Genomic DNA, 23,262 nt, shown 5'->3' with positions numbered 1-23,262 from the left:
CGCAGGCAGCCGGCGGGCCTCCAGCACGGACACGCAGGCAGCCGGCGGGCCTCCAGCACGGACAGGCAGGCAGCCGGCGGGCCTCCAGCACGGACACGCAGGCAGCCGGCGGGCCTCCAGCACGGACACGCAGGCAGCCGGCGGGCCTCCAGCACGGACACGCAGGCAGCCGGCGGGCCTCCAGCACGGACACGCAGGCAGCCGGCGGGCCTCCAGCACGGACACGCAGGCAGCCGGCGGGCCTCCAGCACGGACACGCAGGCAGCCGGCGGGCCTCCAGCACGGACACGCAGGCAGCCGGCGGGCCTCCAGCACGGACAGGCAGGCAGCCGGAGGGCCTCCAGCACGGACACGCAGGCAGCCGGCGGGCCTCCAGCACGGACACGCAGGCAGCCGGCGGGCCTCCAGCACGGACACGCAGGCAGCCGGCGGGCCTCCAGCACGGACACGCAGGCAGCCGGCGGGCCTCCAGCACGGACACGCAGGCAGCCGGCGGGCCTCCAGCACGGACACGCAGGCAGCCGGCGGGCCTCCAGCACGGACAGGCAGGCAGCCGGCGGGCCTCCAGCACGGACACGCAGGCAGCCGGCGGGCCTCCAGCACGGACAGGCAGGCAGCCGGCGGGCCTCCAGCACGGACACGCAGGCAGCCGGCGGGCCTCCAGCACGGACACGCAGGCAGCCGGCGGGCCTCCAGCACGGACACGCAGGCAGCCGGCGGGCCTCCAGCACGGACACGCAGGCAGCCGGCGGGCCTCCAGCACGGACACGCAGGCAGCCGGCGGGCCTCCAGCACGGACACGCAGGCAGCCGGCGGGCCTCCAGCACGGACACGCAGGCAGCCACAGTGAGGCGGCCGGTCGCCCGCACAGTGAGGCGGCCGGTCGCCTTCACAGACAGGCGGCCGGCCACCCGCCTTCACAGACAGGAGGCGGGCCGCCCGCACAGAGAGGCGGCCGGCCGCCCGCACAGAGAGGCGGCCGGCCGCCCGCACAATGAGGCGGCGGGGGGCGCCCGCACAGACAGGTGGCGGGCCAACGCACAGAGAGGCGCGGGCCGACCGCACAAAGAGGCGGCCCGAACAGAGAGGCAGCCGGTCGCCTTCACAGACAGGCGGCCGGCCGCCCGCACACACAGGCGGCGGGGGGCGCCCGCACAGACAGGCGGCGGGGGACGCCCGCACAGACAGGCGGCGGGGGGCGCCCGCACAGACAGGCGGCAGGGGGGCGCCCGCACAGACAGGCGGCAGGGGGGCGCCCGCACAGACAGGCGGCAGGGGGGCGCCCGCACAGACAGGCGGCGGGGGACGCCCGCACAGACAGGCGGCGGGGGGCGCCCGCACACACAGGCGGCGGGGGGCGCCCGCACAGACAGGCGGCGGGGGACGCCCGCACAGACAGGCGGCGGGGGGCGCCCGCACAGACAGGCGGCAGGGGGGCGCCCGCACAGACAGGCGGCAGGGGGGCGCCCGCACAGACAGGCGGCAGGGGGGTGCCCGCACAGACAGGCGGCAGGGGGGCGCCCGCACAGACAGGCGGCAGGGGGGCGCCCGCACAGACAGGTGGCGGGCCGACCGCACAGACAGGCGGCCGGCCGACCGCACAGACAGGCTCCGGCCGGGGGTGAGGGGGGAGGGAGGGAAATCAGCGCTGGGGAGATTAGTTTACTGTACCAGCAGCAGCACAGGCGGCGCTCCTCTCTATGCCACGTCTACTAGGATGGTAGGAGGGAAAAGCAGGGAGGCGGAGAGAGAGTGGGTGGGCGGAGCCCGGGAGCCGGTCGTCCCGCCCGTGGCAACGGGACAAACAACGTAAAGCGTGAAAGTCCCGCTGTATCCGGGACGGTTGGGAGGTATGCAGCATGTTAGAATGTGTACATAAGATCCCGCTGGTGGTGGCCGCAGCTTATAGGCCCCAAATCTGGTGACAGGTTCCCTTTAAAGGGAACCTGTCAGGTGCAATATGCACTCAGAGCCAGGAGCAGTTCTGGGTGTATATTGCTAATCCCTGCCTAACCGTCCCTGTATACACTAGCATAGATAAAGAGATCAAGAACAAATATTTTTAAAGATCTTATATCTTATGCTAATTAGCGCGGGGACTAGTCCCAAGGGCGTTACTTCACTTGGCTAGTCGGCTCGCATAGCATGTTAGCATGTTATTACGCCCCTGTGTGAGTACTAACACGCTATGTGAGCCGACTAGCCAAGTGAAGTAACGCCCTTGGGACTAGTCCCCGCGCTAATTAGCATAAGATATAAGCTCTTTAAAAATACTTTTTCTATAGATGCCTTTATCTATGCTAGTGTATACAGGGACAGTTAGGGAGGGATTAGCAATATACACCCAGAACTGCTCCTGGCTCTGAGTGCAGATTGCACCTGATAGGTTCCCTTTAAAGGGAACCCGTCACCAGAAATTTAGCAAAAAAAATAAAATATTCCCCTTCTGCAGCTCCTGGGCTGCATTCTGGAAAGGTTCCTGTTGCTATTGTGCCCCCTTTGAGACCTAAAAAAATACTTTATGAAGTCTTACCTTTTTGTATGCAAATCTGTTTTTATGGTCACGGGGGCGGGCTGTCTGGCGTCCGTTATTCCCCCTCCTGCCGTTGTACGCCGTCCCCCATTGCTCATTTCCATACATGAGGACGCCTTCCTCATGTAACTGTCCTCCTGAAGTTTTGTGCATGCCCAGTGCCACTCTCGCGGGACTGAGCACTGTGCAAAGTGTGAACGCTTTTGAGGTGATTGCGCAGGCGTGAGATTATGGGCGGCGCTGTGATTGTCATCAGCAGCGTCATCCAAGTACCCACCCATAATCTCGTGCCCACGCTTCTCACTCTGCCTCCACCGTTATGCACAAGCACTATCCATATGAACCATGTTACCTATTACCGTGGGCGCGAGATTATGGGCGGCGCTGTGATTGTCATCAGCAAAGTCATCCAAGTACCCGCCCATAATCTCGTGCAAGCAGTAATAGGTAACATGGTTCATATGGCCAGCACTTGCGCATAACGGTGGAGTCAGAGGGAAAAGTGCGGGCACGAGATTATGGGCGGGTACTTGGTTAACGCTGCTGATGACAATCACAGCGCAGCCCATAATCTCGTGCCTGCGCAATCACCTGAAAAAGCGTTGACATGCGCAAAACTTCGGGAGGACAGTTACATGAGGAAGGCATCCTTGTGTATGTAAATGAGCAATGGGGGACTGCGTAAAGCGGCAGGAGGGGGAATAACGGACGCCAGACAGCCCGCCCCCGTGACCATAAAAACACATTTGCATACAAAAAGGTAAGACTTCATAAAGTATTTTTGTAGGTCTCAAAGGGGGCACAATAACAACAGGAACCTTTCTAGAAGCAGCCCAGGAGCTGCAGAGGGGAATCTTTTATTTTTATTGTGAAATTTCTGCTGACAGTTTCCCTTTAACTGGTAGGGGAGCCAGGATAAAGCAGAGCTGAACCTGTTGGGAAGCTAGGACCCAGCAGCTCCACAGGCAGGAGACCACTGATCGGTAAGCTAATAGAAGACTGGCAGATGTCACTCTGCATAGGTTATTACTGGCCAGTGCTATCTGCAGGACAGATAAGTGCTGATCCTCAGCTTCCTGATTCCCCGTGTGTCTGCAGCAGTGAGAAGCCGCACACGGGGAATCAGAGAACAGCTGCAGGGAAACGCAGGCTTCGGGACTGGGGATGTCCGCTCTGGGGGAGGGGGGGGTCTTCTCTGGTGCAGGGGGGGGCGGCTCTGCTGCAGGGGGGGGCGGCTCTGCTGCAGGGGGTGATTCATACCTCAGCAGCAGTCACAGGAGTTTCAAGGTGCGTGCTCGACTCTGTAATGAATAGAAGGGAGAAACAGCGAGGCGGGGCTACAGTGGGTGGGCGGGACAAACAGCCTCACGGGCGGGACTCGGGATCAAAGGCTCAAAAGAGGAACTGTCCCGCTGTATCCGGGACGGTTGGGAGGTATGATTAAGCCCACAAAAAGTGGTGTGCAGAGGCCAAATAGAGCTTGTTTAATATTTCCTACACAGGACCTACTGCGATGCACTACAATATGTTCAGAGATTGAGCCCACAAAAACTGGTGCACAGTCACAATACAGAGTCTTTTGTAACAGTATGCCACACTGGAACCTAACACCATCCCTGACTATAACAGCGTCCTACCCCTGTGTTATTCACAGCAAAATGGCTGCACAGCCTGTGATCCGGCCTTCGTACGAGCTTGGTCACATGGTACGCCGGCCAGTCACAGCCATGCTAATACTTGGCATGGCTGCGATGGCTTTGGACGTGCCCGCAACCTAAAAGCTTGCTGGTTGGCTGCGCTGCAGAATTTCAACAAGTTTTATTCAGATGACAAATGGAAGTAAATTAAAAGTCCGTGCTCGGGTGCGAGACCCGGACACCTGGTGTTTCGTAAGAACCTTGAACTTTACAGTTCGGATTCGCTCATCCCTACCTACGACACTTCCATTGAAAAATGACTGCTGGCCATGTGATTGGTCATGTGACTTACCCTCATGACATCTCCATTGCTAATTAGCTGCCAGCCATGTGACTGGTCATGTGGCTTCCTCTTATGACCCCTCCACTGATAATAGGCTCCCAGCCACCAGCAGGTCTATATATACCGAACCCTTTCCCTCTTTAGACACCTCCCGAACAAAGAAAGAATGAATCACCCATTAGGGTGCGGGGATGCACATTGTCATGAAGCATACCTCCCAACCGTCCCGGATACAGCGGGACAGTCCCTCTTCTGAGCCTTTGATCCCGGGTCCCGCCCGTGAGGCTGTTTATCCCGGGCTCCACCCACCCACTGTAGCCCCGCCTCGCTGTTTCTCCCTTCTATTCATTACAGAGCCGACCGCGCACCTACTCCTGTGACTGCTGCTGAGGTATGAATCACCCCCTGCAGCAGAGCGATCCCCCTGCAGCAGAGCGACCCCCCCCCTCCCCCAGAGCCGACCCCCCCAGTCCCGGAGCCTGCGTTTCTCTGCAGCTGTTCTCTGACTCCCCCTGTGCGGCTTCTCACTGCTGCAGACACGCGGGGAGTCAGGAAGCTGAGGAGACCGTGCAATCAGCACTTCTCTCTCCTGCAGATAGCACTGGCCAGTAATAACCTATGCAGAGTGGCATCTGCAGGCTTCTATTAGCTTACCGATCAGTGGTCTCCTGCCTGTAGAGCTGCTGGGTCCTAGCTTCCCAACAACTTCAGCTCTGCTTTATCCTGGCTGCCCTACCAGTTAAAGGGAACATGTCAGCAGAAATTTCACAATAAAAGTAATAGATTCCCCTCTGCAGCTCCTGGGCTGCTTCTAGAAAGGTTCCTGTTGCTATTGTGCCCCCTTTGAGACCTACAAAAATACTTTATGAAGTCTTACCTTTTTGTATGCAAATGTGTTTTTATGGTCACGGGGGCGGGCTGTCTGGCGTCCGTTATTCCCCCTCCTGCCGCTTTACGCAGTCCCCCATTGCTCATTTACATACACAAGAACGCCTTCCTCATGTAACTGTCCTCCCGAAGATTTGCGCATGTGAACGCTTTTTCAGGTGATTGCGCAGGCACGAGATTATGGGCGGCGCTGTGATTGTCATCAACAGCGTTAACCAAGTACCCGCCCATAATCTCGTGCCCGCACTTTTCCCTCTGACTCCACCGTTATGCGCAAGTGCTGGCCATATGAACCATGTTACCTATTACCGCTTGCACGAGATTATGGGCGGGTACTTGGATGACTTTGCTGATGACAATCACAGCGCCGCCCATAATCTCGCGCCCACGGTAATAGGTAACATGGTTCATATGGACAGTGCTTGCGCATAACGGTGGAGGCAGAGTGAGAAGCGCGGGCACGAGATTATGGGCGGGTACTTGGATGACGCTGCTGATGACAATCACAGCGCCGCCCATAATCTCGCGCCCATGGTAATAGGTAACATGGTTCATATGGACAGTGCTTGCGCATAACAGTGGAGGCAGAGTGAGAAGCGCGGGCACGAGATTATGGGTGGGTACTTGGATGACGCTGCTGATGACAATCACAGCGCCGCCCATAATCTCGCGCCCATGGTAATAGGTAACGTGGTTCATATGGCCAGTGCTTGCGCATAACGGTGGAGGCAGAGTGAGAAGCGCGGGCACAAGATTATGGGCAGGTACTTGGATGACGCTGCTGATGACAATCACAGCGCCGCCCATAATCTCGCGCCTGCGCAATCACCTCAAAAGCGTTCACACTTTGCACAGTGCTTACTCCCGCGAGAGTGGCACTGGGCATGCACAAAACTTCAGGAGGACAGTTACATGAGGAAGGCGTCCTCATGTATGGAAATGAGCAATGGGGGACGGCGTACAACGGCAGGAGGGGGAATAACGGACGCCAGGCAGCCCGCCCCCGTGACCATAAAAACAGATTTGCATACAAAAAGGTAAGACTTCATAAAGTATTTTTTTAGGTCTCAAAGTGGGCACAATAACAACAGGAACCTTTCCAGAATGCAGCCCAGGAGCTGCAGAGGGGAATCTTTTATTTTTTTTGCTAAATTTCTGGTGACAGTTTCCCTTTAAAGGGAACCTATCAGGTGCAATCTGCACTCAGAGCCAGGAGCAGTTCTGGGTGTATATTGCTAATCCCTCCCTAACTGTCCCTGTATACACCAGCATAGATAAAGGCATCTATAGAAAAAGTATTTTTAAAGAGCTTATATCTTATGCTAATTAGCGCGGGGACTAGTCCCAAGGGCGTTACTTCACTTGGCTAGTCGGCTCACATAGCGTATTAGTACTCACACAGGGGCGTAATAACATGCTAACATGCTATGCGAGCCGACTAGCCAAGTGAAGTAACGCCCTTGGGACTAGTCCCCGCGCTCATTAGCATAAGATATAAGATCTTTAAAAATATTTGTTCTTGATCTCTTTATCTATGCTAGTGTATACAGGGACGGTTAGGCAGGGATTAGCAATATGTGCCCAGAACTGCTCCTGGCTCTGAGTGCATATTGCACCTGACAGGTTCACTTTAAAGGGAACCTGTCACCAGATTTGGGGCCTATAAGCTGCGGCCACCACCAGCGGGATCTTATGTACACATTCTAACATGCTGCATACCTCCCAACCGTCCCGGATACAGCGGGACTTTCACGCTTTACGTTGTTTGTCCCGTTGCCACGGGCGGGACGGCCGGCTCCCGGGCTCCGCCCACCCACTCTCTCTCCGCCTCCCTGCTTTTCCCTCCTACCATCCTAGTAGACGTGGCATAGAGAGGAGCGCTGCCTGTGCTGCTGCTGGTACAGTAAACTAATCTCCCCAGCGCTGATTTCCCTCCCTCCCCCCTCACCCCCGGCCGGAGCCTGTCTGTGCGGTCGGCCGGCCGCCTGTCTGTGCGGTCGGCCGGCCGCCTGTCTGTGCGGTCGGCCCGCCACCTGTCTGTGCGGGCGCCCCCCTGCCGCCTGTCTGTGCGGGCGCCACCCGCCGCCTGTCTGTGCGGGCGCCCCCCGCCGCCTGTCTGTGCGGGCGCCCCCCTGCCGCCTGTCTGTGCGGGCGCCCCCCTGCCGCCTGTCTGTGCGGGCGCCCCCCTGCCGCCTGTCTGTGCGGGCGCCCCCCCTGCCGCCTGTCTGTGCGGGCGCCCCCCTGCCGCCTGTCTGTGCGGGCGCCCCCCGCCGCCTGTCTGTGCGGGCGGCCCGCCGCCTCATTGTGCGGGCAGCCGGCCGCCTCTCTGTGCGGGCGGCTGGCCGCCTCTCTGTGCGGGCGGCCCGCCGCCTGTCTGTGAAGGCGGCCGGCTGCCTGTCTGTGAAGGCGACCGGCCGCCTCACTGTGCGGGCGACCGGCCGCCTCACTGTGGCTGCCTGCGTGTCCGTGCTGGAGGCCCGCCGGCTGCCTGCGTGTCCGTGCTGGAGGCCCGCCGGCTGCCTGCGTGTCCGTGCTGGAGGCCCGCCGGCTGCCTGCGTGTCCGTGCTGGAGGCCCGCCGGCTGCCTGCGTGTCCGTGCTGGAGGCCCGCCGGCTGCCTGCGTGTCCGTGCTGGAGGCCCGCCGGCTGCCTGCGTGTCCGTGCTGGAGGCCCGCCGGCTGCCTGCGTGTCCGTGCTGGAGGCCCGCCGGCTGCCTGCGTGTCCGTGCTGGAGGCCCGCCGGCTGCCTGCGTGTCCGTGCTGGAGGCCCGCCGGCTGCCTGCGTGTCCGTGCTGGAGGCCCGCCGGCTGCCTGCGTGTCCGTGCTGGAGGCCCGCCGGCTGCCTGCGTGTCCGTGCTGGAGGCCCGCCGGCTGCCTGCGTGTCCGTGCTGGAGGCCCGCCGGCTGCCTGCGTGTCCGTGCTGGAGGCCCGCCGGCTGCCTGCGTGTCCGTGCTGGAGGCCCGCCGGCTGCCTGCGTGTCCGTGCTGGAGGCCCGCCGGCTGCCTGCGTGTCCGTGCTGGAGGCCCGCCGGCTGCCTGCGTGTCCGTGCTGGAGGCCCGCCGGCTGCCTGCGTGTCCGTGCTGGAGGCCCGCCGGCTGCCTGCGTGTCCGTGCTGGAGGCCCGCCGGCTGCCTGCGTGTCCGTGCTGGAGGCCCGCCGGCTGCCTGCGTGTCCGTGCTGGAGGCCCGCCGGCTGCCTGCGTGTCCGTGCTGGAGGCCCGCCGGCTGCCTGCGTGTCCGTGCTGGAGGCCCGCCGGCTGCCTGCGTGTTTGTGCTGAATGGGTGTGGATGGGGAGTGGATATGGGCGTGACTGTGAAATGGGTGTGGTTAGGGGGCGTGGCCTAAAAATTTGCCGCGGCGCGCTACGCGCGCCGCAAACTTTGTCCCTCTTTTCCTTCTTTAAAAGTTGGGAGGTATGCATGAAGATGTAATAAGCAAAGATGTTTTCACTGCTCCAAACCTAGAAGTGACCCCCTCCCTCTCATGAACAGTAGGCACCAGCAAATGTTCACCTAGCAGCTATGTGACCAACATAATTAAGGAAGCAAGTCTCATTGAACCTCAGGACCGGTGGTGTCCATCAGTAATTAAAACTGCCAAGAAAGACGGTCAGGCTGGAGATTGTGTATATGAAGGCGGAGTAGTGGCTTCCTTCACAAATACAGATGCTGGGATGAAAACTGTTCTCCCAGTAAATTTGGCACCTATGTAACGTTACTAATATTGAGCGGTACATAAGTCACACAAATATGGTGGGCACACCTTCAGCCTCAGGGTTTAGGGACACACATAAGACATATGTTATTTTACTTATTGGACATACGTATGAGCCTCAAATTAATATCTGCCAACTAGAACATACCAGTCATGTCATGTTTACTATCCATGATCTGCTAAAACCATCATAGGAAATATGATGGCAATATCTTCCGCGTGGGACGCTCAGAGGCGGAGATATAAGAAAAGTGACAATTACATAATTATCTGGACACAGGAGCACATGCCCTTTCTGGCCCTGACATAGGTCACCAGAGGGGAGGTTCTGTGGGCCTTTCGTAGTGAATAAAATCAAGTGCCCCATTATAATCTTGGTGAATGCCTAAAGGAATATATAGCTCTGTATGGGATTGTCCGAATTCTTCTGGAGTGCCTCTCCCCCTATATTTGAGCTATATCCGTAACCAGGTGTAATTTTCTTTCATTTTTCTCTTTTATTTTATGTGATTGTATATATAGTATTTGTGGCGCCCCTGACCTGGTCAGGCACCACTGAGTACTGCACCTATGCTGGGGACAGTACAAACAGGTAATCCAGAAGGCTGACCGAGGTGTGACTACACAGGCGCATAGTGATCAGGTCTCACACATGTACCTTTGAGAGGACCCCTGGGGATCCCAGGAGGGGGAAAAGCCTTCACCTCCACTGGAATAGTGGAGGGGGCCAAAAGCCTCCATCTCCACTCAAGGGGTGTGGTAGAGAGCCTGGTTGCTAGGTGGCGTAGGCAGGCACAAAGGGAAAAGAGAAGGAGGAGTAGACAGTCTGAAGCAGAGTGTGGAGGAGTGAGGAGCAGGAAGTGGAGCTCAGACAGGAGGAGAAGTGCAGGTCCCTCAAGTGAGCCGGCTCAGTGCAGAGTCCAGGGAGCTCAGAGAGGAGCAGACCCCTGGGGCTGTTGCAGTCTGACAGCGTCCGCGCAGTGGCTACCGACGGGGGAGAACGGTCACCTAGGAGTGCTACCCGAAACCCATCTTCAGCTAAAGAGAGAGCACGGAGTGGGAAGTAAGGAGACTGCTAGGGAGTACCAGGCCCAAACGGGCGGCAGATCCCGGAGCGGGGATAGATCTACCTTTCCTTGCTAAACCTGCCGGTGTGGGGCCCTCAAAGCCCACACCACAACACCCAAAAGCCGCAGCCACGTAGCCACAGTTAGGGCCCATAGCTCACAGGAGGCAAGCAGCTGGAGTGATCTGGTCCAGGCGACAAGCAAACGGCAACCGAAGGGGAGAGAGGCTTCAGCAACTTCCCTGGATGACCCCCATAGGGACTAAAAGTCGGGGTTACCCCAAACCACTAAGGGCTAAGGAAGGCGAGTCGGTAGTCACCATCATAAGTCAGCCTGAAGGATACCTGGTTCCAGCCTGGTTCATCCCAGCTACGCCCGGGTTACTCACCCTGCCATCTGAAGTGAGTAAAACCCCTGAAAGACATTCTGCTTGTGTGGAGTTATTCTGCGCCTTGTGGTTCTACACACCTACACCGGGCCCTGGGGCTTGCCTCACTCTCAGGAGGCTATCCCAACTGACTGCACACACCATCAGCCCCAGGCGACCCTCAACCTGCAGTGGCGGTCCCCACTGACTGCAATACTGAGAGTGGCGTCACGACGAATAGAGGATTTCCTACCGGTGACAAGATCCAGACTGACAGCGGAGTCCCTGAAGGTAATGCACCGATACAGCGTCCCCGGGGCTCGACATCTGGCGTCACGAACAGGATAAGGACTAGACCTGTTCAGACAGGTGACCATGTGCCTGGGCGGTCCGCTTGGAAAATTGGAAGCGCCGCCATATTGCCACCATGAAAAGCGCGCTGAAAAACAACAGCAGCCCGCGCTGGGAGAAGTTACCGCCCACGAAGAGGTGTGGCTACCCAGAGATCCCCTGCAGAGTCCTGACCTCGCAAGTGAAGAGAGCGGAAGCGTTCAGAGACGTCGGGACAGAAAGGGAGCCAGAAGTCTGCTGCTAGAGAAAATGGCGTCTGAACACAGAGACCCAGAGCCAGGCTCCGCTGCCTGGTGGTGTCGGGAGCTTGCCGAGTTCTGCGATCAACTGGAAGCCAGGGTCGGAAGGCAGATCAGAGAGGGACGTGCGGAGTTCCTGGGAATGACCGCGGCGGTTCAGGCCTATGAAGAGAGAGCCGCGCGCCGAGTGCCAGACCGGGCGGTGACGACTCAGACCCCGATGCTGCCAACGATGGGTGAGTCCAGTGTTGCCCCTGTCAGCGCGAGTGCCCCGATCCCTGCTGCCATGCCCGCGGTCCCTGAAGAGGCGTCCGGCGCGGCGACGCTGAAGCAGGCCGCAGCCACGCCAGGTGCAGCCCGCCAAGCCCAGGCCGCCGCAGCGATGCCCTGCTCGGCCCACCGAGACCCGGTCCCTGCAGCAACGCCCAGTCCGGCCCGTAAAGAACCGGCTGCCACCGCGACCCTCATCCGCGCCGCAGGTGTGACGCTGACCCAGGCCGCCGCCATGCTAGGCCCGGCCCGCCGAGACCCCACCGCAGCAGCAACGCTCGTCCGCGCCGCAAGTGAGGTGCTGAACCAGGCCGCAGCCACGCCAGGTGCGGCCCGCCAAGCCCAGATCACTGCAGCGACGCCCAGCCCAGCCTGCAAAGATCCCATCGCGGCAGCGACGCCAATCCAGGCCGCCGCAGCGATGCCCAGCCCGGCCCGCCAAGAACCGGCCATAGTAGCGATGCCCGCTAAGACGCCAGCTGCAACAGCGACGCTGATCCAGGCCGCCGCCATGCCAGGCGCGGCCCGCCAAGACCAGGCCGCCGCCATGTCGGGCGCGGCCCGCCAAGACCAGGCCGCCGCCATGTCAGGCGCGGCCCGCCAAGACAAGATTGTATCACCATTTACCCCGGCCTGCCAGGCCAGAGCAGACACCGCTCCCCAGTCCAAGGAGGTCCCTGCTAGGAAGCCCACGCTGGGGGAGGACCCCGAATACTGGAAGCTGAAGGCTGACCTAGAGGCTCAATTCCCACAAGAGTTGGTGGACCAGTATTTGCTTCCTCCGCACACCCCCAAGAGGATTCCGGCAACCCCTGCAGCAACCACGCCAAAGAGTCCCCCGCCTGGGCCTGCTGATGAAAGTCCATCCCCAGCACTGCCACCAAAGGAGTGCTCAGAAGAACTAAGGGGGAGAGGAGGCCAGGAAGCTGAGGAGCTGACTCAGGAGCCACTGGCAGTGGCTCCATGCCCAGAGCCAGAGATGCTGCCATATTCCCGCTGGGATGAGGAAGACCTAACACCGTCTGCTGAAGAAGATCTACCCAAAAGCCTCACCTGGGAGCTTGTAAGCTGTACCTCGCAGAATCCAGTCCGCAAGACACGGCGCCGTAGCAGAACCCAGTCTTTTCCTGCACCGCAGTCCCCAGAGCAGAGAGATGAAATAACGGCCAGAGACCTAGAGGAGAAACGGTTCCTGAGAAGGGCCAAAGCCCAGGTCAGAGGACCCCTTTGTCGAGGAGTAGTGGAAGATTTCAGCCTAAAATCAGGATACGGCTTCATAGTAGCACCTGGTATGAAAGAAGGCATCTTTGTCAATAGAAGAGACGTGAGAGCTCATTTGCCCAGAGGACATCCTGGAAGAAACCTACGGATGGGAGACACAGTGCAATTTACAATGCATCAAGGAGAAAGAGGCTGGTATGCACTCGATGTAACACCATGTCCTAAAGAAAAAGAAACAGACACAGAAGAAGAAAGGAAAGACAGAGATAGAGAAAGAACAGACAAAGAACCCACTGATGAGACTACCACAGACGAAGAAAGAGATCGAGAGACCAACAGGTGCCGCAGCCCTACAGGCCCAAGCCCTGGTGAGGAGGAATCTGCATAAAGTAAAGTACCCCAAGTTACTGTTTGACCAGTTTGAAGTTTTGCAACGTTTTCAAGTTTAAGCAATGTGCCCACATAAACTAATGTGAGAAATGAACCTTAAGGCTATGAACTGGCTATAGCCACAAACTCTCGCAGTGTAAATAGTTACACCAGAGGCACCACCACCAGAGCCAGCCTGTTTAGGGGCTTGGCTCGTCTGCAACCAGGGAGCACGTCCGTATATAGGGCCTTGGCTTACCTGCAACCAGAGAGCATGCCTGTTTATGGGGCCTGGCTCTCCACCACAAAGAGGGTACCTGGTCAGCACCAACTGTGGAGGCCGCCTCTACATCCTGCCAGAAGAGGCTGAAGGCGCGGATCCACCAGGCCAGGTATACCCTGAAACCACCAGCCCATGAAAGCCGCCTCTACATCCTGCCAGAAGTGGCTGAAGGCGCGGCCAACGTGAGAGGGTTTTGGGTGGGTTAACGGACTTGTGGGTGGAGGGTGGTGATGTATGGTACCTGGTGGTTTTAAAATGTTTTACCATGTTTTAATGTTTTATGCATTTTAAAATGTTGTCTTGCAGCCCGAGGACGTGCTGGTGATAACTAAGGGGGAATGTGGCGCCCCTGACCTGGTCAGGCACCACTGAGTACTGCACCTATGCTGGGGACAGTACAAACAGGTAATCCAGAAGGCTGACCGAGGTGTGACTACACAGGCGCATAGTGATCAGGTCTCACACATGTACCTTTGAGAGGACCCCTGGGGATCCCAGGAGGGGGAAAAGCCTTCACCTCCACTGGAATAGTGGAGGGGGCCAAAAGCCTCCATCTCCACTCAAGGGGTGTGGTAGAGAGCCTGGTTGCTAGGTGGCGTAGGCAGGCACAAAGGGAAAAGAGAAGGAGGAGTAGACAGTCTGAAGCAGAGTGTGGAGGAGTGAGGAGCAGGAAGTGGAGCTCAGACAGGAGGAGAAGTGCAGGTCCCTCAAGTGAGCCGGCTCAGTGCAGAGTCCAGGGAGCTCAGAGAGGAGCAGACCCCTGGGGCTGTTGCAGTCTGACAGCGTCCGCGCAGTGGCTACCGACGGGGGAGAACGGTCACCTAGGAGTGCTACCCGAAACCCATCTTCAGCTAAAGAGAGAGCACGGAGTGGGAAGTAAGGAGACTGCTAGGGAGTACCAGGCCCAAACGGGCGGCAGATCCCGGAGCGGGGATAGATCTACCTTTCCTTGCTAAACCTGCCGGTGTGGGGCCCTCAAAGCCCACACCACAACACCCAAAAGCCGCAGCCACGTAGCCACAGTTAGGGCCCATAGCTCACAGGAGGCAAGCAGCTGGAGTGATCTGGTCCAGGCGACAAGCAAACGGCAACCGAAGGGGAGAGAGGCTTCAGCAACTTCCCTGGGTGACCCCCATAGGGACTAAAAGTCGGGGTTACCCCAAACCACTAAGGGCTAAGGAAGGCGAGTCGGTAGTCACCATCATAAGTCAGCCTGAAGGATACCTGGTTCCAGCCTGGTTCATCCCAGCTACGCCCGGGTTACTCACCCTGCCATCTGAAGTGAGTAAAACCCCTGAAAGACATTCTGCTTGTGTGGAGTTATTCTGCGCCTTGTGGTTCTACACACCTACACCGGGCCCTGGGGCTTGCCTCACTCTCAGGAGGCTATCCCAACTGACTGCACACACCATCAGCCCCAGGCGACCCTCAACCTGCAGTGGCGGTCCCCACTGACCGCAATACTGAGAGTGGCGTCACGACGAATAGAGGATTTCCTACCGGTGACAAGATCCAGACTGACAGCGGAGTCCCTGAAGGTAATGCACCGATACAGCGTCCCCGGGGCTCGACATATTGTATTGTTCCCTTCTGTAAAATCTTGTATATTTCTATAAACACTGCCTATTCTTTTGGATTAAATATATAAAATGTAATAGATTTGTTTATTTTTCCCTATATAAACAAAGAACCCAAATTCACCTTATGCTATCTGTAACGGGTGTCCAGTCTACCTATAAACGATTAGTGGTGGCAGTGAGGATCTTACTTGGCATTATTGTGGGGTTACCAGTGACTGTACCGAGGTATATATATATTCCATGAGCTGGAATTGGTGACATATATACATTACCCTCACTGTCAGCACCTCTATAACCGCTAAAGCAGAACAGCCACGGCCTGATTTACTTATTGTCTGTCAATTCCGTAATTGTCCTGACAAAATGGGGGCGCCAGAGGGCTGCTTCCCTGACAACATCTATTACTCTGCTTTACATGTGAGTGTTACTATAGGGATTGCTACTATGACCCCATAATAGTGGGAAGTTATCTACTTCTATGGACTCTTTACATTAGTTTATTGTACGCTCCACTCTATTTCTCCTGGATACTCTATACATACTCTAATACTTAGTGGATACTTATACACATATATCTTTGCATAATTTGCATCCTATTACTGTTGTACACTGGAGATCAAAATTAGAGAACAATGTATGATCACTTGCTTTTTTCAGAAATAATGTAATCTACATTGATGAACATTTGAAGGTTTTGTGTAAGGGGTGCACCATGCCACTAGCGCAGGGTTTTACAAAAGATCCAAAGTTTATCAACATAAAACCTTTATTTTGCCCAAAATGTGATGATCAGAGAACAGCAATGACTGTGTACCGCCCCCGTGTCAGCAGCCAGAACTGCTCGGATCCGGATCCGCGGTGGCTCGAGGGGTCTCCGGACCTGGGAGGGGTCGTGCGGCCACTCGAAATAAAAGGGGGGTATTTACAGGGGGTTGTGTGTTTAAAGTTTGTGACGCCACCCACAGTGTGTGTTAATTTGGAGTACCACCGCTGCCATTGGGAGCACCCAGTGGCGATGGGATGGCAGCCAGGTGTTTAACCCCTCCGTGGGTAGGGGGGAATACCCCGGGGTTTGGTGATGCTGACAAAGGGATGCCGTTGGGGAGGTAAGGGTCACTGCGTACTCACTCAGTCCAATGATGCTGACACCGACAACTTGTAAACCAAGTTCTGAGCACCGCTGCAGCAGGGAGGGAGCATGCCTGGATCCCGTGCCCGATGGTGTTGCTTGTTAGACTATGGCCTTTTCCTTGGCACCTTTCTACTGATTGGTCTCTGTAATGTAGAACTAGTCGGGTCCCGCTCACCCGTATGGCTAACAGAGTGAGCTTGCTCTGAGGGTTCAAGCTTGGGATTTTCTGGACTGTGCATTGGGAAAGTCCTATTCCCCTCATTGCGCTAGTACACCGATTTTGTAGCAGGTGGAGAACGAATATTGAAGGCTCCGTCCTCGTCGGGTGAATTACTAGGACACTTCAAGCTACTTCCCGGCCTAGGGTCCACTTACCCCGTCGTGCCCTGGCCCCTGCCCGGAGATGGCACAAGGCCGCCGGCTGCCCTCCTCGGCAGGTCTGTGCCCCTTGTCATGATCCCCTGCGACTGGGGTTCCAGCTCCTACCAGGCCCAGACAAATGTCTGCCACCTAGTATTCTCAAGGAGCCCTGCTCCCAACCTCCTCCAACAGTACTCCTCTCTCAACTGTCTCGTGACCTCTCCTCTTGAGAGTCACTCCACAACTGTCTGCTCCTGACACTCCAGACCCTCCCTACCAACCCCCCAAGTGGGCGGCCCTATTCCCTTCAGGCTACCCATTGGTGTGTCTGGTGGGTGTGGTGCAGAGTGTTTCTAGGATTTTGATTAGCATGTTCTTAGCAACACCAAGGGCCAGGGACCCGTAACCAAGTAGGATGCGGATACTTTGCAGAAGGGCAGATTGCACAATACCCTGTGACGACCTGATAGGCCAGGGCGTCACAACTGTAACACAGAGAAAGATTATAACTGCATTTTCAGAAGATAACAGTCACCAATCAGTAGGACGTGTACAGGCCGTCGCTGTGAATGACTTCAGCACATCTACGACCACAGGACATCACTAGTCTCTCACATTGCTCTGGTGTGATTTTGGTCCACTCTTCTTCCAGTCTCTTCCACAGTTCTTTGACTGTTGTGGGTTTCTTGGCCATAACTTTGCCTCCAAGGATTTTCCAGAGGTTTTCTTTTGGGTTTAGATCAGGACTCAGGGCGGCCATTTCAGTGTGTCAATGTTTTCTGTTTCAAGGAACTGCTTTACCCATTTTGCTGTGTGACAGGTGGCATTGTCCTGCATGAAAATTGCTGGCTGATTGAGTGATGAGCGCAATTAAGGGGCCACGTGTTGTGAAGAAGTTTCTGATCCACACTTGCATTCACTCTGCCATGTAGCTGTATGAGAGGTCCAACTGCTGCTGCAGAAAACATTTCACAAACCATTACAATTCCTCCACCGCCTTTCACTGACTTCTTCACACACTTTGGGTTCAGTCTTTCCCCAGTTTGTCGATGAACATGTTTCCCATCAGACCCAAATGAAATTAAATTTGCTTTCATCACTAAAATGAACTGTGGACCACTTCTCCTCTGTCCACACAGCATGCTCCTCACCAAAGGTGAGTCTAGCCTTGTAATTCTTTCTGCTAATGAGAGGTTTGGTCACTGCAGAGTGGGATTTCAGTCTAAATGCTCTTAAATGCTGTGACACTGTAGACGACAGATCTTTACTCTGTTCAGTGCTGAACTGGCGAGCAATTCCAGCTCCAGTGTTGAAACAATTACCCATGGAGAGTCTCCCCATTATCCAGTCCTCTCTTGCATTTGTATTTCGAGGGCGACCAGCCTTCTTGGGGGGCTTGAAAAAGTTTGTGATGTTGTAAAGATGCAATATTCTAGAAATCACAGACATAGAAGGACCAACTTCTCTTTCTATGGCTGATAAAGTCACTCCTTTGACTTTCATCTGGACAACCTGCTACTGGAGGGTTTCAGTCACTTTGGAACGACACACCATTTTTACAAGGTCAGTGCAAACTGGAAAGTTAGGCTGCCAGTTACATAGGGTTTGTCAGATAATTAAGGAAATTAGCACCAGGTGCCAGATTCACCAATAACTTGCAGGAGCTGAAAGTGTTCTCTAATATGCTCTAATATTGATCAGTGTTCTTTTACATTTATCTCATTTACATTTTCATTATGTGCTTTACAATAAATTCAATTATGAAATAAGTGGAAAATCCTTTCCTCATGTTAGTATTATATTTGCCTGAAAATAAGACATCCCCTGAAAGTAAGACCTAGTGGAAGTTTTGCTGATTTGCCAAATATAAGACATCCCCAGAAAAAGACCTAGGAAAGTGTCCATTTGTAAACATGCCCGCCGAACAGAACAACATGCAGGGCATGTAGATAATATATTAATAATATAATATTTATTCACTTATATAGCGCTATTAATTCCACAGCACTTCACATACAATTGCAACACTGTCCCCATTGGGGCTCACAATCTAAATTCCCTATCAGTATGTTTTTGGAGTGTGGGAGGAAACCGGAGTACCCGAAGGAAACCCAGGCAAGCACGGGGAGAAAATGCAAACTCCTTGCAGATGTTGTCCTTAGTGGGACTAGAACCCAGGACCCCAGCGCTGCAAGGCTGCAGTGCTAACCACTGAGCCACCGTGCTGCCGAGATATATGATTATTTGTAGCCCGCTGACGTTGTTCCCTACCTTCAATGTTGCAGAGCAGCTGCATTCATGACATGACCATCACCCAACCCCGATATAAATTTCTGCAGCCGTGACTTGTAAATCTGCAGGGAAGAGGCCTGTCATCTGCCGCCATCCCCCACACAGTCTGCCATTATCTCGTCGCTTACTGCCATAGCGAACGGTATGCTGTCCCTCCTGCGCTGTCCTGTGGTGACCTTCCCTGGTGGCGGGAGCCGTCATATCTCACACCGCGGCCTTCACTTGTAAATGTGCAGGCAAGAGGCTCGTCACCTGCCGCCATCCCCGTACACACTCTGTTATTAACCTGTTGCTTGCTGCCATAGCGAACAGCATGCTGTCCCTCCTGCGCTGTCCTGTGGTGAGCGCTCCCTGGTGGCCGATAGCAGCCATATCTCATGCTCTGTCCCTGGTGAGCTGATGTGATGAGCTCCCCCGGTGGCCGGAAGCTGCAATACCATCCCTGCTTCACAAGTGGTCCAAGAGCTGCTGTGAGAAATCGTTACAATCTCCAGACCGTGTGTGGGAGATCTTTACAATTCGGCCATTACAGTTTCTAGACCGTGTGTGGGAGCCAGGTACTTTACGGCCCATATTTTTAGTGGTTCTGTGTGTGAGTCAGGCACTCAGTGTGTCACTTTGATTCTTTGATTCTTTAGGCCTCCCTCACACACAGTGATTCTGGTACGGTACGTATATTGCGATATAGTTTTTATACCATACGTACCAGAATCACAGACATATATGCAGACCCATTATAATCAATGTGTCTGCGCACACATCAGTGATTTCTCACAGACTGTGTGTCCGTGCGGCGCACCCGCATGTCCATGTTTTCCGCACAGAGACATGTCTGGTTTTCTCCGGCAGCACTGATGTCACACGGACCACCCATTGATGTGATCTGTGTGACATGTACTGGAGAAAACACGTGCCTGTGAAATAAAATGATTTTCTATAGTCGCCTGACTCCAGCGCTGCTGTTTCTACCTCTGCTGTCTGTTACTTTCAGCCCGGCTACGGTAATTATTCTCATAAATATTAACTGCCACCGCGACCCATAAGTAAAAGACAGCAGGGCCGGAGACCGCAGAGTGTGAGACATCAGCACCACGTATAGCAGGAGCGTGGACAGGAGTGCTTGATCTCCAAGTGTTACAGTATCACGGATACGGTAGCAGACGAAGATCACGTGTAGCAAAATCATGGCACACGGAGGGCCATTTGCATCTTTAACACGTCAGTGAAAAACGTCTGTTTTTGACAAAAAGAATTGGCACTCAACTCCGGATGCAAAGAAGGTGAATTTATATTCCCAAACACTGAATAGCACCAACGTTTTGGTCATTAACAGACCTTCCTCAGTGTGCAGAGGGGATTCCGTGAGAAGTATCCTAGAAGAGGGTGGTGCTTATCTTAACCTTGCGGTGTCCACCGCTGAAGTGAGCCGTCTGTTAATGACCGAAACGTTTGTGCTATTCAGTGTTAGGGAATAAAAATTCACCTTCTTTGCATCCAGATTTGAGAGCCATGTTCTTTTTGTCATTGCTTATGGGATTGGATCCTACGGTACTTGTGCACCAGCTACAGAAGTGCCGGGTATTCTTTTTCTTTGTTGTTTTTGACTTACATGTGAAAGAGGCCTTAGGGGGTGTCTGCTTTTCTGCTGAAGGGTCTAAAGTACAAGAAATAAACATTGTTGGTATATTTTTAGCCCTAGACATGAGCACAAAAAGAAAGAGCTATTCCGTCGAGTACAAGAAAGGCAAAGAGAAGATGCTGAATATCCGATTGGTCCGAAAATGGCAAGCAGATTACGGTAACATCAGTCAACAAGTGGACAACGGAAATGTTAAAAAGCGCAAGTGTGGGTCAGGTCGGCATCCATTATTTTCCGAGCTGGAAGACCTGATCTGTGAATGGGTTATTGACAGGAGAGCAAAGACTTTGGTTGTGAATAGGGCTCAGATTAAAGAATTTGCCCTTGCAATGGCACCACATTTCGAAATAGCCCCCGAAGAATTCAGAGCATCACAACACTGGCTGGATAGCTTCCTTCAGCGAAGTGAACTGTCTTTAAGAAGATCCACAACACTGTTTAGGCTGGAAGATGCTGAAATTATTAAACGTGCATTTGCATTCAAGTCCTTTATTGATGACACTGACTTCTCTAAATACAATCTATCCAACATGATTGCTATGGATGAAACGGCAGTGTTTATGGGCCAAGCATCTCAACCAACAATTGAACAGCGGGTGCCTCCTCAGTGTACATTCCCTCCACTGCTTACAAAAGTGCACGTGTTACCTGCATATTGGCAATTCGTCTGGATGGCACTAAAGTCCCACCTTTATTAATTTCTAAGGGCAAGAAGGATAAGATTGAACGTGTTTCAGGCATATTTATTCTTCAAACTGAAAAAGCCTTGGCCACGCAAGCAATTATGAGGAAGTGGGTTGACTTAATGCAGCCACATGTTATGCGAGGGAGCCATAGCGGTCTGCTAGTCTGGGATGCAGCCAGCACACACCGCGCTAATGATATGAAGACATTTCTTCATGACAGAAACGTAGATCAGATAATGATTCCCGCAGGAATGGCGGCCTATCTCCAGACTCTGGATATTGCAGTAAACAAGCCATTCAAGGACAATTTGCGCGTGGAAATCAATGACTACATTGAAAACAGAATGGAGAGAAATCAGCGTGGAAACTTTGTGAAGCCTAAACTGCAAGAGGTTGTGACTTGTGTGAAAAATTCATGGGACAAAATCACTGACAGTTGCATTGCAAATGCACTACGAGCAGCGACCTGGACAAGAGGAGCTCATTTAACGACAATGCTATTGCCAAACATGAGAGATTTGGGCCAATGATTCTGAAAGAAATGGAGTCACAAGAAATTCACCAAACAATTGAAAGTTTGGATTGTTATGATGATGTTCCAGAAGATGATGACATGACTGTCACTGAATAAATCTTGCATTGTGTTGTTAAATATTGTGATCAATAAATGTGCCATAGATTGTGGTACATGGAAGTAATGGCAGTAAAACATTCTTCATAGGATTCACGGTTTGTCTGGTTCTGCTGGTTTGTGATAACTACTGTACAGCATATAATAAAGTTTCAGGGTTTTGTTCATCAATAATTGTGAATATTTCTTCATGGAAAAATAAGACATCCCCTGAATATAAGATCAGTGCATTTTTGGGAGCAAAAATTAATATAAGACAATGTCTTATTTTTGGGGAAACAGGGCATATAATCACATAGGACGACACAGTGACCGCAACGTTTAGGAAATTGTTTGTTGTTCTCTAATTTTAATCTCCACTTTATATAATAGAATACAGCAAATGTGTTCAATGCCACTGATGAATAAATATCAAAAAGCAAATAAGAGGCAAAAACATCACTTTTAACCAAAGTATGTGAAAGACCTAATACTTAGGCCAATGTAACCATAAGGAGACTGCTATCAGGATATAAGGCGTGGATAACACGTGGAAACACAGTCTATATATATTTTTCTTTTTTTTGTTTTTTGTTTGTTTAGCTTGTTATATTTGTGGCATCCCTGAGGGGCTCTCTCTTGTGTGGCGTGGTCTACGCCTTATATCCTGATAGCAGTCGGGGATGCGTATGGTTACATTGGCCGAAGTATTAGGTTTCTTCTATACTTTTATTAAAAGTTATGTTTTAGCCTCTTATTTGCTTTTTGATATCCACTTTATATAATGCAAGACATTCATACACTGCAAGCGACTCCCAGTGGGCCGAGCAGCGAACATCGAGCACCGAGTGTATCCGAGCACCGAGTATATCCGAGCACAGAGCACAGCGCTGCTCCCCCCAGTGGTTACATTCCTAAGGCACCCAAACTCCGAAAACTAATTCTGGGTTCACTACAAACACCGAACAATAATGTTCAAGACCGGTCATGTCTACTCCAGACCCCACACATAACCGTCCCCTCAACCAGAGTCCTGCATACACTGAGAAGCTGATCATGTGACCCTGACTCCTCCCCTCCATGTGACATCATCACAGGTCCTGTAAGCACAGAGCAGCCATATATCTAGTGTGCGGCTCTGCAGGTGGAGGTGTGTGGAGATTCCCCATTACTGGGGCAGGTGGCATTAACCCCTTCAGCTCTGAGACTTTCTTGGTGTTTTTCTCTTGCTGATTTCTATTAATCGTGAGGTTTTTGTTCCTTTTTCTCTGATAGATACAAACACCCCAACTATGAGAGGCCGGAAGTGAGGAAACCCGTCTGCCCTCAGTCCTCGCCCCTTTCTGCCCTCAGTCCTCGCCCCTTTCTGCCCTCAGTACTCGCCCCTTTCTGCCCTCAGTCCTCGGCCCCTTTCTGCCCTCAGTCCTCGACCCCTTTCTACCCTCAGTCCTCGGCCCCTTTCTGACCTCTGTCCTCGGCCCCTTTCTGCCCTCAGTCCTCGGCTCCTTTCTGCCCTCGGTCCTCGGCTCCTTTCTGCCCTTAGTCCTCGGCCTTTTTCTGCTCTCAGTCCTCGGCCCCTTTCTGCCCTCGGTCCTCGGCCCCTTTTTGCCCCACATACCATAATATTCCCCCAGAATGTTCTCATTATATGTTTCCCCTTATTATCTCCAGTAATTGTATTATTA

General features: G+C 54.0%; 2 protein-coding genes across 2 annotated transcripts in view; one reads left to right on the top strand and one right to left on the bottom strand.

Moving 5' to 3' along the window:
- Positions 1–23,262, bottom strand: part of LOC142268471 (uncharacterized) — a 202,153-nt gene that overhangs the window by 41,946 nt on the left and 136,945 nt on the right. The window lies entirely within an intron of this gene.
- LOC142268468 (uncharacterized) overlaps positions 20,344–23,262 on the top strand; it is a 53,199-nt gene continuing 50,280 nt past the window's right edge. The window contains exons 1-4 of the mRNA XM_075332356.1: positions 20,344–20,877; positions 20,988–21,073; positions 21,188–21,359; positions 21,404–21,542. Coding sequence (XP_075188471.1) covers positions 20,344–20,877; positions 20,988–21,073; positions 21,188–21,359; positions 21,404–21,542 — 931 coding nt within the window. The remainder of the gene's footprint in view (positions 20,878–20,987; positions 21,074–21,187; positions 21,360–21,403; positions 21,543–23,262) is intronic.

Source organism: Anomaloglossus baeobatrachus, unplaced genomic scaffold (genome assembly GCF_048569485.1).
Source record: "Anomaloglossus baeobatrachus isolate aAnoBae1 unplaced genomic scaffold, aAnoBae1.hap1 Scaffold_302, whole genome shotgun sequence".
NCBI classification, from domain to species: Eukaryota; Metazoa; Chordata; class Amphibia; order Anura; family Aromobatidae; genus Anomaloglossus; species Anomaloglossus baeobatrachus.
The sequence above is the reverse complement of the archived record's forward strand: the minus strand, read 5'-3'. Positions and strand labels throughout refer to the sequence as shown.